Genomic DNA, 17,713 nt, shown 5'->3' with positions numbered 1-17,713 from the left:
TGGGAATTACACACCAAAAAAAATTTGAAAAAAAAACACGGTGTGGGAATTTAATATGGTAACGTCATCCTTTCAATACTAAAAATAAGGGTAAATTGCTGAAACCTTGCAAGTAGACCCCTTCCGTTAGGATCGTTTAGGCTAGGTTTGTTTTTTTGTGTAAAGTTTGTATCTATGTAAAAATACATCGATTGAAAAGTAAATCGATCCGTTTAAATAGTGAACTGTTTGTAAAGTGAAAAACGTATGCCGTGGAAAAAAATTACATCGATGTTGGTTTTACATCAATTATGGTGGAGTTTTCGATGTAAAACTTGCATTGAAAATAAATATAAGCGAAATCGAACCTGGTTGTAAAGTTTATTTTGGTTCTCATTTACACCAAAAACAAATATATCCCACTGTTTTCAAAATCGGATTGGACCGGAAAAACCGGGAACCTGTGTTTTCCTTCAAAACCATTTTTTTCCCTAAAATCGTTGATTTTGGTCAGCAAACCGCTGAACCGGCCGGTTAATCGTTCAAACGGTTTTGACCATTTTCCAATTTTTTATTTTTTTTTTCAGAACGGGCCGGTCATTCGGTCGAACGATCAGACCGTTCGAACCGGTAACTAAACCCCTGACCGGTTCGTTTTTAAAAACCATGATATATCCCTAATAAAAGACACGAAAATGTTCAAATACCTTTGAAATTACTATTGAGATTTGTTTCTACAAAAGAAAAAGCAATACAAACTTGAGTGATTGATATGAAGGACAAATTTGAAAAATAACTCAATTTAAGAAAATAGATTGAAAGGGTTTAGGCTAATCATTCATATGAGGAGAAAATTTAGAAAATAAATATTTTGGACATTTTCATACCTCTTTCTATAAAGGGTGTACCTACGACCATGTTAGAAAGTCCAAGGGAGGTGATTACAACTACCAAATTGCAGGAAGATTTCAACAATAACCAGAAATTTTATAGAAAGTTTCAATATAAAATAATAATGGATTTGTGTGGACTAATTGGAACAATCTTTCCGAACATCGAGCGTAATAAACCAACATATCCCACTCTCCACACTGTAGTTGGTACTGGTGGCTTCACAGTTCTCATGAAACAGTTCCTCTCTTGTATTGCGTCTTTCATTCCTAGAAACTGTAACTCTACTGACCACGAATTAGCGAAACTTGCCACCTCATGTTGCAAACGTTGTACCCAGGATTCGATTTCTCCTCCAAAGGAGAATTCTTGGATCCCCGAACTCTTGGATCTCTCCAAATTGCTCAACACAGCATCTCATCATTTCTCAGGGAGTTTCCCAGGCCAACCCACCAACAAAGATTTTTGTATATGTTGGATCCCCGAACTGCCCAGCATATGAACAGAGTGTGCCCACCACAAAACCTCCCTTGTCGTTAGTTTGTGTCAGAATCACTTCCACCATTCTCTCAAGTTTGGGATTGTGAAAGGTAGCACCTCATCGGCAGCTTGCTGCAATGACGACGAAAACACCAGTACCCTCTCGCACAATGATGAAGAGTAATCCTGCGGGAGAAGCAGGGGAAAAGTGATGCACCATGGACTTTCTTAATTTGTCGGAAAGGGTATTTTAAGAATATTTATAAAATATATCAATCAGATGTCACATTCAATGGAATATAACAGAAAATTAATGATAAGGGAGATTTTAGACAATTATCAAAAAACTTAGGAACTACTTTAAGACAATATGTAAACAGCAAGGGTACTAAGTACTCTTAGTGATTGTCCTTCTTAATTCTACTTTAAGTGCATCTGCTAATCGTGAAGGGTACCAACACTCCTAGTGACTGTCAGCTCAAGCAGCAAAGGCACTCTGAGCTAAAATATCCCAGATAGAGTCACACGCAAATAGCAACTACTCCCATGTTTAGACTTTATATGTGTTTGGTATAGTTTTCATTTATTAAATAAACGTATTTGATTTGTCTTCAAAACCGAGAAAAGTATTTTATAAACCGTTTATAGACAACTAGGTGCCACTAGGCATCATTAGGCACCACATCAAAGGAGTAGTGAATAAACGCTTGGGGATGCAATAAAATGAAGCTTCCCCCAATGATTGGGGCACACATAAATCAAAACCCACTTTGTAAATATCAATACACACGGATGAATATCATGAAAAAATGCTGATTTGGTGATGATATGACGGTATTTTGATTAATGCCTATCACGAAACACTGACTTTTTTTTCGAAAAGCAGGATACTTTTTTTTTTTGAAAAGCAAGATACTCTGTTTTAGTTTTACACTTTTACTAGATTTAATCAAATAGTGGAATAAAATGCACTTTTGGCTCAGTTTGGAAGGAGTACAGTCCAAATGGAGCCTTTAGAGTTAAAGAACAGCTCTAAAAATAATGGTCAATACATATGGTCCAAATGAAATCTGATTATGCTGATTCTCGGCACAGCCCAGCCATTGTTTTAGCTAGGAGACGAAACCCATTTAATGGTAGGCGCTAATTCCTGAAACAATGGAGAGGTGGCAAGTCATGGGGCCCTAGAGCTCATCTACAGGTCCTGTACCCATCGAACCGAGGTTCTCGTCCTTAGAAAAATAAAGATATAAACTGCTCTGTTTGTCCTGGAACTGGGGAATGCAGACAACTGCCAAGGCTATATATGGGATGGATTAATCTTTCAAGGGGCAGTTCCACTCATATTGGATACAAAGGAGAGGATAAAACCTAAATGAAGAAAATAGTCAACACAAAAAAGATGATTTGAGAATGCAAGCAATATGTTTTTAGATATTATAAGAGATGAATGCATTATAAACATGGGTTTAGATCCTCAGAGATACCCAGAGGGAAGAAATTGAATGTGATGGTGGCCCTGCGATCTAGGTAGAAGAACTAAATCGGTTCACCAGCCCATCAAAGTTCTTCTCACCCTGTCTACAACCTGTGTCCTGGCTTGACTATTTGACAAACGAAACTCATGGCTTTCTTCCAAAAGAAACTTGTATACTTCCCATTGACGACCAGAGGCAGAATACCTTCCAATTTCAGCCTACAAAAGAAAGCAAGATAGTTTTTGTAACTCCTGACTTGAAGACACAACGAGCCAAGAAACATTAAAATGGCTTCCAAGTATTACATTTCTTACCGAGAAAATGCAGATCCCTAGCATTTTTAGAGCAAGAGTAACATCATAGAAAACACGTGGCCTGCCTTTTCCAGACAATTCTACTGGATTAGCAACCAAGAGTTCAGTATCTGGCCCACGGTTGGCAATGGTCACTCGCAACGGGTGAAGCATCTCCACCTTCAAACGGGAACACAATGTGCTCTGCTTTTCAGGATCTACTATCTTTTTCCCATCAGTTTGCTGGAGAAACAGGTCCACATCTCGATAATCATTCATACTTGATGAATATCGGCCATAAGCTATCTAAATGACAAACAAGAGGACTAATTATAACAAAAAGCCAAATTACCACTACTATGGTATGCCAAGATAACATAGGTGTATAATCGTAGACAATGGACAGTTGTGGAGAGAAAAATCATTCAAAAGATTGATTCAGCATAAGAGCTCTTAGATAAGACCATACAAGTAAAATTTTGCCAAGTCCAACATGATGACATGATGACCGTCATGGTGTTGTTCCAACTGTGGCCAATCAGCAATTAATAGTAGCATATTGCGAGCATATGGCTAAAGTGCAATGAGCACAACAACTACACATTTACTGCCATTTATAGACAACTACAATCTACTTAATCGTAGGGACATCAGTTCTGGACAAATGCACACATACACCTCTGCACACGCACACACAGAGGGAGAGCAAGCTCTTTCCTTGGCAAGTTGGCATTGCTCAGCCTACATATCAAGTCTCAAACAAATAGAGAAGTTGGAGTGGAACAGATTACAAGTACCTGAATATTGCAGTCCTTCAGAGTTCTCATAATGTCATATAAAAGACACTTTTGATCAACACAATGCATTTGAAACAAGGTATGAGCTGGGCTCAAGGAATTGTCTATTGTAACACTGGCCTTCTTGAGTTTTGTCAAATCTGCACTAAGAGCTTGTGTACGAGTTTCCTTGTCCAATAGTTCACAACCAAACAGTTCCTCAGCAGCCACTGGCAAAATAGAAGAGAACTCCTGTTGAATTTCATATTCAGGTCCAGCCAACTGGAGCTCACAACTGACACAGGACTCTCCTAGAACAGAATTCAGCTGCTCACATGTCTCATCCTGTCGTTTTTTTGTGTGCAATAGCTCCCTGAAATAATACAATGCAAGGATTAAAGAGTAAATAGCCAGTAATAATCCACATATTGACATCCATACTACATATAGTCATACATTATATGGGACTGTATTTTTATGTCAGTGCACTTCTTATTCTCAACCCCTTAAAAAATTATCTTAACTTTTTGAAAATTTAAAATCAAAATGGTAGAAAAATATGGTATGATTCAGTCAACTGCCAAGATAATAATTTGATATGAACAAGCCATTCAGAAATCTATATCACATCATTCTCCCCTAAAAGCTCAGCCTTCCCCCCAAAATGCCTCCATCAGCGGCAGCATCAAAAAAAGAAAAAACTTTGCTCACTCCATCAGATAATTTGGTTAGTTCCACTGATCAATCACCTATGCTCTTCCTGTAATCCAACTTCAGAAAAAGGATGCTTCCAACACTTTGACAACTTATTGGAAGGAGTACAAATACAAATATATAGAGTGCAAAACCATGTATTCTGTATTATTTTATATACATTTGTACTGTACATTTTTGTATTTCTACTCTTTCCAAACTGAGCCTAAATACTATTTTCACAAAGGAGCAATCTCCAGAGCTGATTTTTCTTTTTTCTTTTTATTTTTGATGTCTTCTACCATATCTGTTTTTGGAAAGAGTGATTATATGAAATATAAATATTGATAAAAAAATTATATGAAATATTAATAATTTAATAGGAAAAAGGTAGGATTCATGTGCACAATAGTATGGATAGATAGCCCATACCAATACAAAAATTACAAAGGAAGGGTGCAGGGGAGCTGTCACTATATGAGAAAAACCTTATATAACCTAGACCTAGCAAGCCCATCTGCCACTAAATTCAACATTCTAGGTGTAGCAACCAAAATCTCCTAATTCTCATCAGGGAACTGAGCTAATAGCCAATGGCTGCTTCCAACACTTTGACAACTTATTTCATTTGTTGAATCCTCTTCAATAGCCAATTAAAAAACCATCAACTTGGCTAATTGGCTTTTAGTGGAAGCCACTAAATGCCTAAAATATGCTGCAACTTGACTTGACCGTGAGAAATACCACCCCAGTCCAACATACCTGGAATTTTGAAGAGAGATACCATTGAACTGTAATTTATCTCACTAACAATTGACAGGGGGAATGGGAATAGCCCCACTGGGAGGACTCACTCCCAAGGAAAACTGAAAATTTATCAGGTGGTTTTTTTTCCTCATATCACAACAGGAGATCTCATTGAGTCCATCTCTTGCCAACATCCATGAATAAGAAGAGAGAGTATCTACCCCTTGATGCCTCAATGGATGCTATCTTATTTGTCAGGACACACCTATTTCTTTCTTCAAGGTGTGATCTCAATGCCATGGTAAAATCTAGGGCTGGCAAGCATGGGAACATGGGTTTGGGTCTGAAAGCTAACACTTCGTACAAATGCCAAATGTTAGGTATATATCCAGTCCACCCCACCCAAGACCCAGATAGCTGGGATCAACATTGAGTAATGGTCCTTCTACCTATTTCTTTTTTCATTCACACTCCACACCTGAACACAAATGACTGCCTTCTAAAAGGTTTTGCCTGTAAAGCCAAAGCCAAGTTGCCCCTTCCACTGGCTAAAACATGCCTGTGAAACTGCACAGACCAACTAATAATAGACCCTTCAGACCCAAGAGTAAGTGTGCCATATGACCTAGTCTATGACGAATGAAGAAGCAAATGTGTGCTGATTCCCTGCCATTAAGATTGGAAAAAGTTGAAATCATAAGTAAACAAAAACTAAAACTGAGTAATTATAATGCTTGCTGTCCACCAACCACCATTGTCCATAGATTTCTTGACCATGCAGATGAAAATCCAGTAATATTGTGTTTTTAATTGTCATACAGAAGAAAATGACAATTAAAAAACATAATGTTACTGGATTTATGCCACAGGATGTCCAACAGGTGGTCCATTTATTTGGATACTCAGGTTCAGTAGGCATGTTTCTCAATTATACATAATTGAGCTTGATAACTGTGCAGTGGTGCTATCAGGATGCCTTGATCTAATGTGTCTATGCTGGATAGACATCACGCTAGCACTAGGCACTTGGAACACACAGTTCATGTATTATCTTTATAATGCTCCAAGCTGAAATCAGAATAAAACCTGGCACTTGGTACTCATAAACAAAATACATAGGAAAGAATGCGCCTAATAAGTTCCCTCTCTCTCACATTTCCATCAAACCATAGTTGTCAAAAATCATGTGGTTTACTAAACAATTCATCATTAAAACTATGAACAGTAAATCTCCAGAATTCCAATTCGAAATTTATGACTCAATCCCTTCCTGAAATGAGTTTTGTGATTACCATTTGAACCTTACAATCTATTCAATTAGAATTAATTTGACTCGGGCCTAGTACTATCCTTTCTTATTTTTTTTCTTCACTTCATTTCTTTAAGGTTTTTTAGACCTTAAAAACTTACTTGGGTTATATATCATACATACAATAAAGAGCCACTATGCTTGGGTCCATTGATTTTAAAGTCAAACTTGATGTTATCATCTATGCTTATATCTTGCATGTGGCAGATTTTGTTGCATTAATTACATCAAACGTCTCAATTTGCACTAAATAATGCATGGTGCTGAGTCATTTCCCCATCCTTTTTGGCAGATCATTTCTCTGCAATGCATCGACTTCTAATGACAAATTCATCTTGGTTTTATTACATATTAAAACGTTGTGTGCAAGAAAAGAAAATGTGTCCACTGAATTAACTAGGTTAACAACTTAGGTCTTGTAGGAGGGCCAGAAACCCATGGAATTAAAATATCCAAAAGAAGTTTATTCGGGCAAACTAATTAAATTGTCAGTTCAGTAGTTTTACACCTGGTGCAAGTGATAATACGTAATCCACCTGACCAAGTAAGTTTTATTGTGGTATTCTAATTCTTATTCATAGAAAAGAATGTGTCCTTGCTGGAGCATTTCATATTTGGCTATTTTGTTCCATAAGTGACTGTATTTTCTTCATGTCATTTTCATGGTGGTGTGTGAAGTGTTTTGAGGTCAAGTGTAGAGAGTTGAGGATAATTCTTTGCTTATACACAGACACACACACATATACACATGCGTATACATATTTGATAGCAAAAGAAAAAGAAGAGAATACAAGAACTGGTGCTAAGAAACGAAATCCCATCATCGCCTATCAAACTACCTCAAGCAAATGATCCGCCATCCAATAAGAATATATATCTCCCTTAACAACTAATACAATAAAAGAATAAAAAGAAATAAAACTCTTAAACCACATCAACCACAATCACCCACCTCCACAAGGAGCAATCTAATATTAAGCATTTCATTGGCACCTAATAGAGAAAGTGTTACACCTCTTCACCTTCAAAAACTCATCTCTCCCAAGACAACTTTAAAAACTCTGCCCTGTTCTTTTCCCACATAATTTCCCACAACCTGCATATCTAATCTCAGTTTGTAACTCAGAATTTTTAGTTCTCTCTCTTCGTCTTCTAATTCAAAAATATTTTCTTGCCTGTTCGTGACTCCTAGAAAGAACATATCACATACCCCAACTATATGGGGTTCGCTACATGAATCCTGTTTCGCCATTCCATTGTTGAATTACAAGCACTTAAAGTCATTTCTTATTATTTCCACCCAAATCCTTTTTGGTCTTCACATACATACATCATTTATTATTACTTTGTGCCAGTTCGTTTGGGTGTGGTGTTTTTTATTTTCATACATCATTTCTTGTACATCATCTTATAGCATGTGAAAATTGGACAAATAGAATTTATGCCATGCTGTCAAAACTGGACAGGCCAGGGCACTTGTACTTCCTTTGGCAATCAATACAATATTGCCCTGTTATTAACCAAAAAAAAAAAAATCCTCTTTAATGTTGCTTATAAAAAACAAATATAATTTTTAAACCTTTTTCTAGGTGGCGTTTGATTGCACTATTCAGACGTCTGAAGTCTGAAATAGTTGCTTTTCAGACGCCACAGCCGTTTGAATGTGCCTCTTGATATTAGGTCTGAAATGCATTTTCAGATCTTAAAATGAAAGTGGTTGGGCGAGTGCTTAATGCGCTCAGAGGCCATTCAAACCCAAAAAATTAGGTCATTCACCCTATTTTCGAACTGAGAAGAAGCTCACCGCCATCCTCTCTGCAAGCAAGCTCCACCGCCATTTCTCTGTGAACCTTCACTTCAAACCGAATCTGCTCTCTTCTTGCTTCGAACTGAAGAACCTTCTCTTCGAACCGAATCTGAATAAGCTCCCTCAAAAACCCTCGCAATCTTCAGTTTTTTTTTCTTTTTTATTGCCATGCTTGTTGGATAAACAGGAATGTTTTATGCTATTCAACCATTTGGATTCGTTTTCTTTGTGGTATATGGATAAACAGGAATGATTTTCATTAGATTTGCTTTACCCAGATTCTCTGTAAGATTTATCATTAACCAAATGTATGTTGGGGAGAAGAACTGACCCAGATTCGTTTTCTTTGGAGTTTTTTTTTTCTTTTAATTTTGTAGTTTTCTTCAATTTATCGAATATGGGGAACAACCCATCTTTAGATTCCTTTGAAGTATGTTGACAGAAGACAATTGGGCATCTTCAAAATCATCTCGTTGAAACTAGTTTAATCCCAGAATTGCATTTTTTTTAGGGAAAGAACTCCCTGTTTCAGTGTTCTGTGGTCACGCAGTTTGTATTATCAGGTTACTTTACTCATTGTATAGGGAGGGAATAGGACTTTTCAAAGAACTTGTTAACTGTGTTATACCACCTCGGTTCTACTTATAACATTTTACTTTTGGCCCATTCATTGAAGTCATATTGCTTTTTACTGGGTCTTGTTGAGTGTCCCAAGCTCTCCGGGGATGAGTAAATGAATGGTGTTAGTTTGGGGAACCAGTTGTTGGCATATCAGAATCAGAGATAAGGTGTATGTTATTTATTAATGATACAGTTTTTGGTAAATTTTGGGGTAAACATAAGTTTTGCCAGCAGAATTGAATGAACCTATCAACTAATGAGATGTCACTGTATAGTTCTTACCAGTAATAACAGAAAAATGCATGGGATATGACTGAATCAGTCCATGGGATATTGGTTAATGATATCACTGTATCATTAACCAAATGTATATTGTTGCTTTAGTAGTCATTCCATATTACACAAAATTGTTATTTTATAGGATATGTTGAGATGATTAGAAGTGTGTCTGTGTGCACTTTCATAGAAATCCAAGTGGATCACTGGTCACCAAGTTCAGGTTCACAGATCAGGTTCACTGTCTGTCAATGAGTTGCATAGAGTAGGTGCTATTCCTACTCTGTGGGTCATCCACATCTAAGCTGTTCCTTTGAGCTATCTGCAATAAGATACGGACAAGCTTGGTGCTCCCAAAACGTGATGCTTCAAGAAAACACTGGTTGACAATGTCCGCACCACCTTCTACCACCATTCCCAGCAACCCCTGAATTGCAGTAGTAGAAATACCAGATGCCCAACCAGGGTCAGATGAGCTAAGAGAAGAGATTGAGGGGAAAGCATTCCACATCAAAAGCTTCTGTGAAATCCTTTCCTTTAAGCTGGTTGGTTACCAACAAGATCTAGAAATGTTTTGAATGCTGACAACTGGAGTTGGATCTCAACAGTTGAACTTTGATTTTACTCTATCCCTGTTTCCCTGACAACAGGAGTAGAAGTCTATACATTTTAGAGCCCATTCTGTAAAATTTTGGACCTTAGCTCCAGCTTCTACCCTCTTCATCTCCATGGCATTCCTGGAGGTGTTCATGCAACCTTTGGGCCCATGATAGTTATTGTTTCTACTAAACTCATTGTTTGGCTCTAACAGGCAGACAATTAAATTTTAATCATTTTATTATTTTTTAATAGTGAGTAATTATTTTTTATTAATTTAATTACGTTATTTATTAATTATTAATTATTTTCGTAGTTATTCTGTATTTAATTATTTTTTATTCGCATTGGTTCAATATTATTATAACTATTAATTGCGCTATTAAATTTTAATCATTTTATTATTTTTTTAATAGTGAGTAATTATTTTTATTATTTTAATCACGTTATTTATTAATTATCAATTATTTTTCATAATTATTATGTATTTAATTATTTTTTATTCGCGTTAGTTCAATATTATTATAACTATTAATTGCACTATTAAATTTTAATCATTTTATTATTTTTTTAATAGTGAGTAATTATTTTTATTATTTTAATCACGTTATTTATTAATTATCAATTATTTTTCATAATTATTATGTATTTAATTATTTTTTATTCGGGTTAGTTCAATATTATTATAACTATTAATTGCACTATTAAATTTTAATTATTTTATTATTTTTTAATAGTGAGTAATTATTTTTTATTAATTTAATTATGTTATTTATTAATTATTAATTATTTTTCGTAATTATTATATATTTTATTAATTTTTTTGTACGATTTTAATATTATTTTGAATTTGATAAGCTATTTTATATGAAATAGTACAAATTGAGTTCAAATATACCAAATAGTCAATTCTAGGGGTAAAATAGTAAAAAGAGGGTATTTCAAATGTTAAGAGTTTGGTCCAACACAAATAAGCTAAAGTATTCAGAGCCTCTGAAAAGTAGAAAAGCATCAATGCCTCTTTTCAGATTTTAGACAGTTTTAATATCTTTTTAACTTTTCAGACTTCAGATTTCAGATTTATCAAACACCTAAATAATGTTAATATTCAAAATGGACTATTTTAATAGTTTATAATTTTCTGTGGATGTTTGCATGATTCATTTTTTTTTCTCTTGCCAAGTTAAATTCCTGGTCATATGTTGGATTCTGATTCAAGTTGCAGCTCTGCCATGATTGTTAGACACTAGAGCAGAGGGGTTGTAGTTCCTTTTTATGAAAACATGCAGAACTGTAGGAAAATAGGAGAGGAGGAGAAGAAAGAAACAAAAAAGGCTGGTTTGAGAGTCTCAAACCAAATCAGTCCCAGTTGGCTACATGCTTTATATATAGTTTTGGGATGTGTTACAATTACTTAAATGTCCCTCTTTAAGTATGGGACACCTTAAGGACAAAATAGACACTAAATATACAAACATAAATGAAGGACAAAAGAATTCCTCTTAAGTCGGCTGATAACACTTCTTTTACCTGGACTGAATTAGAAAACCTTGCCACCACCACATATTTCACAAAAGATGGGAATCAGGACAAGCTGGCACTTATAACTTTGCAATGTTTTGAAGGAGGTATCTACATATTTCATGAATTCTAGCCATGAAATTCCAGTCCATATCTTCTTTCAGCTTCAGTTCTGGAATTTCCAAAGTTATTTATTGAGGATAGACAAATTTATTTTTTAAATATTATTTTCAATCCCAGCCTACCCTTTTCTTTAGGTGCTTTGTTGTCTATAACCACCCCATAACATACATGCCACAAATCTTAGAATGCAGTTGATTTTGGATTTCCAGTGGGAAAGATGGCTAAATACTGGGAGGAAACTTTTCAACTTCATTACCCAGAATGGAAGCAACATCTAGAAGATCAGACTATATTTCAGCAAATGTGGGTCTGCTTGATTATCAATTTGATGGAAAAGTTCATGTATTTGGTAGAATTAATGTAGTCTGTCTTTCACTCTAACCGTTAATCATGTATGAGCATGCATCATATATATTTTTAGGAAATTTATTCTAGAGGCATTTGTCAAAAAGGGAAGAAATGCTTGTCTCATATATAGGCCTCTCACTGCACATGGAGCACACTTGTAAGATTTATGGATACTTATAATTGAATTTACCTTACATCCCCCACCCCTCCCCCCCCCACACACACACCAAAAAAAAAGGAAGAAATGCTTCTGAAATGCCTATTGGCGAGACAATGTAATTCGGTACAGCTTTTCTAATAGCTGATATATTTTGCTGTCTGTCAAAAAACCTAATTTCCATCAATTGTGAATGAAGATGGATGGTGCACTTATTTGGTCTACTAATTATAATTGTCTGTAATTTCTGTTGTGACTATTATTATTATTTTTTGTATAAACTTATCGTTTGATGCTTCCTGTCTTTTGTACGTGATCTTTTGACTTCTTCATATAGCTGCCAGCAGCACGCTTAGTTTCTTTCCATGGTAAGGGGGAGGGCATCTGTTTTGCTCTTTTATTTATTTATTTATTTTTTATGTTTGGATTTCCTGAAACAATTGCTGAGCAGATTATATATAAACACTGTTTTATCTTGTCTTCGGATTTCTGTTAGACTGTACTTTATATTTGAATTAAATAAAAAAGAAAACCTTGATTGATTGGTAGAAATATGCTACCTCTCTACTAGAATAGCACTGAATCCTGATATGGAGATAAACAATTTGGCATTTGATCCATGCCCAAAGAAATTCCATGATTGGAAGAAAAACCATGATTACTTCAAGGTGCTAAGTATACCTGGAGTAATCTGAGATCAAATCCAGCCCTGTCCAGACTGGACAGATCTCTCATTGATTGTAGCTGGGAAGACAAGTTCAGAGAAGTAATTCAACAAGCACTGCCGAGAGCAACCTCTGACCAGCAACCAATTATCTTGAAAGTGGGAAACACTCAGAAAAAGGGTAGCCCTTTCAGATTTGAACTTATGCTGTTTGAAATACCTGGTTTTAAAGAGAAATCAGAAGAGTGGTGGAATGAAGCAGTGTTTGAAGGTAATCCTTGCTTTGTTTTCTGGTCTAAGTTGAAGTTCCTCAAGAAAAAAGTAAAAGAGTGGTGTAAGCAGGAGTTGGTCTGTATCAATTCCAGGAAGCAACAATGGCTAGAAAAATTGAAAGCCATAGATGCCATAGAAATTGCCCTCCTATCTTCTGAAGAGCTTAGCCAGAGAGAGCTTGCCAGAGATGAGTTTTGTTCGCTGTCTCTTATGGAAGAAATAGCTTGGAGACAGGTCAAGAGTCCAATGGTTAAGGAAGGTGAAAAATGACAATAACACTGCCTATTTCCATAACATAGCAAATGCCAGGCAGAGTAACACCGAAAGCCACGTTGGCATAAGGGTTCGTTTTGTAGGAGACAAGGAAGTTTCTGATGCAATTGTTAAATTTTATAACAATTTATTTTCAGCCAGGGATGTGGTGAGACCAAAGCTGTATTGCCTGATATTACCACAGATCTCAGTCCAAGATAGAGTTACCTTGGAAAACCCCTTAGAAGAGAATGGAATTTGGCAAGCTATTAATGAGTTAGTGGGTGACAAGGCTCCTAGACCAGATGGGTTCCCCATTGAATTTTACTAGTGCTGGTTGGTCATTAAACAAGACCTGCTAGCTGCGTTCTCTGACTTCCATGCAAATGCCAACCTAATTGATGCATCCAAGGCTACTTTCATTTCATTGATACCAAAGAAAAAGGGAGAAGCTGATATCAAAGACTAGCCCATCAGTTTAATTGGGAGTATTTACAAATTGATCTCTAAAGTGTTGGCAAATAGGATGTTTTAAGCCCTATCATTTCCCCTTCACAAGGTGTCTTTGTAGGAGGGAGACAGATCTTGGATCGTGCACTAGTAGCAGATGAATGTATTGACTCAAGGCTTAAAGCAGAGGAGCCCGGGAGTGATCTGTAAATTAGACATGGAGAAGGAGTATGACCATGTCCATTGGTGTCTTGTTGAACATCTTCTTCAAAGGATGAGCTTTGGTGTATAGTGGCAAAATGGATATGTTGTTCTCAAGCAGCTGCAAAGTTATCAGTCTTGGTGAATGGAAAACTGAGGGCTTCTTTGCTGCTAAGAGGGGTCTTAAGCAAGCTGACCCAATTTCCCCTTTTCTCCTCATCATTGTGGTGGAAGCATTGAGCAAGCTGATTGACAGAGAAATTTCAGGTGGACACCTTGAAGGGCTCAAAATCTCGGCAAACGGTGACCCTATCCTTCAGTTTGCAGATGATTTGCTAATCTTCTCAAGACCCTGCAGCCAAGACTTACTTTTTCTCAGGTAACTTCTCACTTGCTTTGAGGTAGCTTCTGGTTTGAAAATTAATCTCCAGAAGAGTGAACGTATTCTGGTGGGGGAGGTTCCTAATATTAATGAGCTTACAGTTGTTTTGGGATGCGGGTGGGTTCCATTACCTCAGAATTTCTTTGCTTGCCTTTGGGAAAAAATTGTAAATTGAAGGAACTATGGAATCCAGTGATTGACAGGATAAAGATCAATAAAGGGTGGAAAACCACACATTCAGAGTGCCTTGTCAAACTTACCAACAGTTCAGGGCCCTGGCATCAGTTCTGAACTCCATCGAAAAACTTAGAAGGGATTTCCTTTGAGAGGGTAAAGATGAGGAGAAAAAATTCCACCTTGTGGCCTGGTCTGAAGTTTTCTAACCCAAACAGCAAAGAGGTATGGGAATCAGACCGCATAAACCAGTCAATACAGCTCTTCTTTCCAAATGGTTATGGAGATTTGCTACTGAAAGGAACAGTCAATGTAGAAACTTGATCAAATGAACCTCTGTTAAAAGGAAAGGCTTTTTCAGGGAGTCCAGATCTGCTGACCACGATACATTGCTGGCCATACACATCCAGCTATACATCAGGAATATCGGTGTTTTAAAGTACAACCAATGTTCCTGATGTGTGGCAGGATGTGTGTGGTAAGCAGATCCAAACTCTTTTTCAGGGTCTTGATTTTATTTTTCTTGTAATCCATTGGGATAGTATTCTGTGGGTCAATGATTTTTCTGTGTAATGTCCTTTTATTTTCATGATCTTTGTAGCTCTTGGCTGTGGAGGAAACCTCTCCCTCAACAGCCTCTGTTTTTCCTTTTCTGATCATTAATGAAATTATCACCATTTCTCAGAAAAAAAAAAAGAAAAAGAAAAGAAGGAACATTAATGTGGCCATGAAGCCAGTATTTGAAGGAAGACAATATGAAATTTAATCTGTTAAGCAAGAGCTATGGGTTTCCTCTAATAAGTCATAACTATCACCATTATCTGAGCTTGTCAGTTGTCACCAGCTGCATAGGATGGCTACCTGCTACACTCCTCCATTCAATCCAAGGCCACGTCTTTTGTTGAACTAACAATTTCAACACCTCATGACTGACCAACTCTTCGGCCACCAGTACATCCTTTTGTGGCCTTAAACTTGTATGAGTAAAATCCTTATGTTGGCATCATTAGTCTTCACTCTAAATGACTGATCACTCTCCTTACACTCTTCTTTACTTTATCACCTATTCGAGATTACTATCCAAGTAGTCCTACAACTGTATCTATTTCAATCCCTCCATCTGAAATCTCATTCTACGAAAAATAATCATGTTTTAACTGAATAATTTTTGAAGGAAACCTTAACTACTAGTAGCCAGAAACAAAATACTTATTTGTTATTTCTTAAAGAGGGGTGAATATCAAGTACCGGAGATCATCGAACTCAGAATATCAAGCTAGGAGCAACATGCAACCCCAAGACAGAGCTGTCAATGGATAGGGTCTACCCAATAGAAGGAAACCAACTGACTGATTATATCAGTTCTGGTTATGTGGTTTAATTTGTGTCCCGAGTAACAATTGGGCTGGGGCCAGTTCTTGCTGTTCTAGCCAATTAAGACAAGAACCAATTACATAGTTAATGATATATAAAGGTTCTCTTGTTTTCTTGTAATTTTTGTTATATTTTATGTCTAAGAGAGTAAATTTCATAGATAGTACACAAGATAATTTTGGTTAAAACAGTAGTTTTATCAACATATAAACAGTTGGCTATTTACTGTCATTTTTATTAAGATTATATTATCAAGTGAAGTTCCAAGTTGTTATTATCATAGGTAATTATATATGTCAAGTGTACTAGGACTAATCAGGTCAGACCTGATTATCCCATTAATAATTGGTTTGGTTCTGTGCCTATTCGGTTCTCTGTATGTGCAGGGGTAAGGCTGCGTACATCTGTCCCTCTCCAGACCCTGCATTGGTGGGAACCTCGTGCACTGGGCTGTCCTTTTACTAATAATCAGTTCGGGATTGATCCACCCTGTCCTGAACCAGACCCACCAATTGACATCTCTACCCCAAGATATGTGGACTTGGTGGAAACAGAAATAGAAAGTTGAGCAAATGCAATTACATTGAAGTCAGGAATAAGAATGCAAAATCCAAGAGCTTCAAATCAAAATCACAGCACCGAAACAACACAAGAATTATAATATACCAAGGTATATACAGTCGAAGAAAAAGAACATCAAATAGAGAAAAAAGTACAAAAGGGAATATAAGGACTGACATTCCATCTGTAATAAAGAAGAGGTCCATGACTCTGCCATCGGGCGTTGTCATCACTTTTACCCTCTGAATGGTAAGTTCAAGCTCGCAGAGGACCTGAGTGACATCTGCAGCAGAACTCACAACGAATCGGTGCCAAAGATGGTCAAAAATGGGAAGAGAGCATGCGAAATAAAACATCTGCAATTACCATGTAGCAGTCCTTTTCGGTTGAGGCAAAATAATTTCAACAGGTAAACTGGGGAAGGAGTAGAACGACTGGAATGTTGATTGAAGTAAAATGAAACCGAACATGATGGGCATACAGATAGAAGACGGTTTTTTAAATTTCCCCAACTAATAGTAAGCGATACAGGATGAGGCACCACCCACAGTACTACGTAGCACCATCTCCCATCAGTTGAAACATCTACACAGAAATTACCACCAAGTCACCAACTCTCATAAAAGCAAAAAAACTAGTACAACTGAAATTCAACAAACTTGACAAAATCCAATAACATTGCCCACAAAGGAAAAATAACACAACTTGAACTAAATCAAATGAAACTTATTAGGGAAAGACAATTTAATCAAGCAAGACAACAAACCGTCAAACCGTCTCTATTACTAAATTGAGTGGTATATAAATAGCAAGAAAAAAAAGATGGTTGAAATAATGGACCAAAAATCAGAAATTCGACCCTCAAGTAAAAAATGGACATACACCCGAAGAGAAACCCAAGACAACAACTAACAAAATCGAGACTGGAAAACAGTAACTGCAACCAAGGATCGCCCTGACCTCCTCTAGTAATGCAAAGCCCGAATTCGAGGATGATTCTGCAAAGATCGCATCCGAGGCCGGTCTTGTCTGGACAATTCACGGTGATCACACATGGTTCACCAGGCTGCTTCCCCTTCTGAATCAATACCACGTCATCACTATGTACACCCATCCCGGAAAACGACGAAAACACGGCAAGAATTCTGACTCAAGTCGCCGGAAATTCAAAATTGATTAGTGCCTTGAGCATCGAAGTAACTGAACAGTGGTGGTGACTTTATTTAGGGGAAGAGTTAGTTGGTATGTCGCAGCTTCTCTACTGCAACATCTGGATTTAGCCGAGT

The 17,713-nt window shown here is 36.8% G+C and overlaps 1 protein-coding gene across 6 annotated transcripts; it reads right to left on the bottom strand.

Moving 5' to 3' along the window:
- Window positions 1-954: 954 nt before the first annotated feature.
- Window positions 955-17,713, bottom strand: LOC104599213 (ACT domain-containing protein ACR9-like). Of its 6 annotated transcripts, none has more exons than XR_735489.3 (7): window positions 17,388-17,680; window positions 16,794-17,012; window positions 16,605-16,710; window positions 3,919-4,270; window positions 3,143-3,427; window positions 2,838-3,046; window positions 955-1,536 (listed from the first exon to the last, which is right to left on the bottom strand). XR_735489.3 is itself a non-coding variant. In XM_010261658.3 (7 exons), the coding sequence occupies exons 1-7, from the start codon at window positions 17,539-17,541 to the stop codon at window positions 1,423-1,425; spliced, it is 1,350 nt and encodes a 449-aa protein (XP_010259960.1). In that variant the 5' UTR covers window positions 17,542-17,713; the 3' UTR covers window positions 955-1,422. The 6 variants fall into 6 exon arrangements, 3 of the variants coding, with proteins under 3 accessions (XP_010259960.1, XP_010259961.1, XP_010259962.1); XR_016082888.1 differs by having other exon boundaries at window positions 3,143-3,364; XM_010261658.3 differs by having other exon boundaries at window positions 2,927-3,046; window positions 17,388-17,713.

The sequence above is a fragment of the Nelumbo nucifera genome, chromosome 2 (genome assembly GCF_055504915.1).
Source record: "Nelumbo nucifera cultivar China Antique chromosome 2, China Antique-T2T, whole genome shotgun sequence".
Lineage (NCBI taxonomy): Eukaryota > Viridiplantae > Streptophyta > Magnoliopsida > Proteales > Nelumbonaceae > Nelumbo > Nelumbo nucifera.
This window is presented reverse-complemented; position numbering and strand designations above follow the sequence as displayed.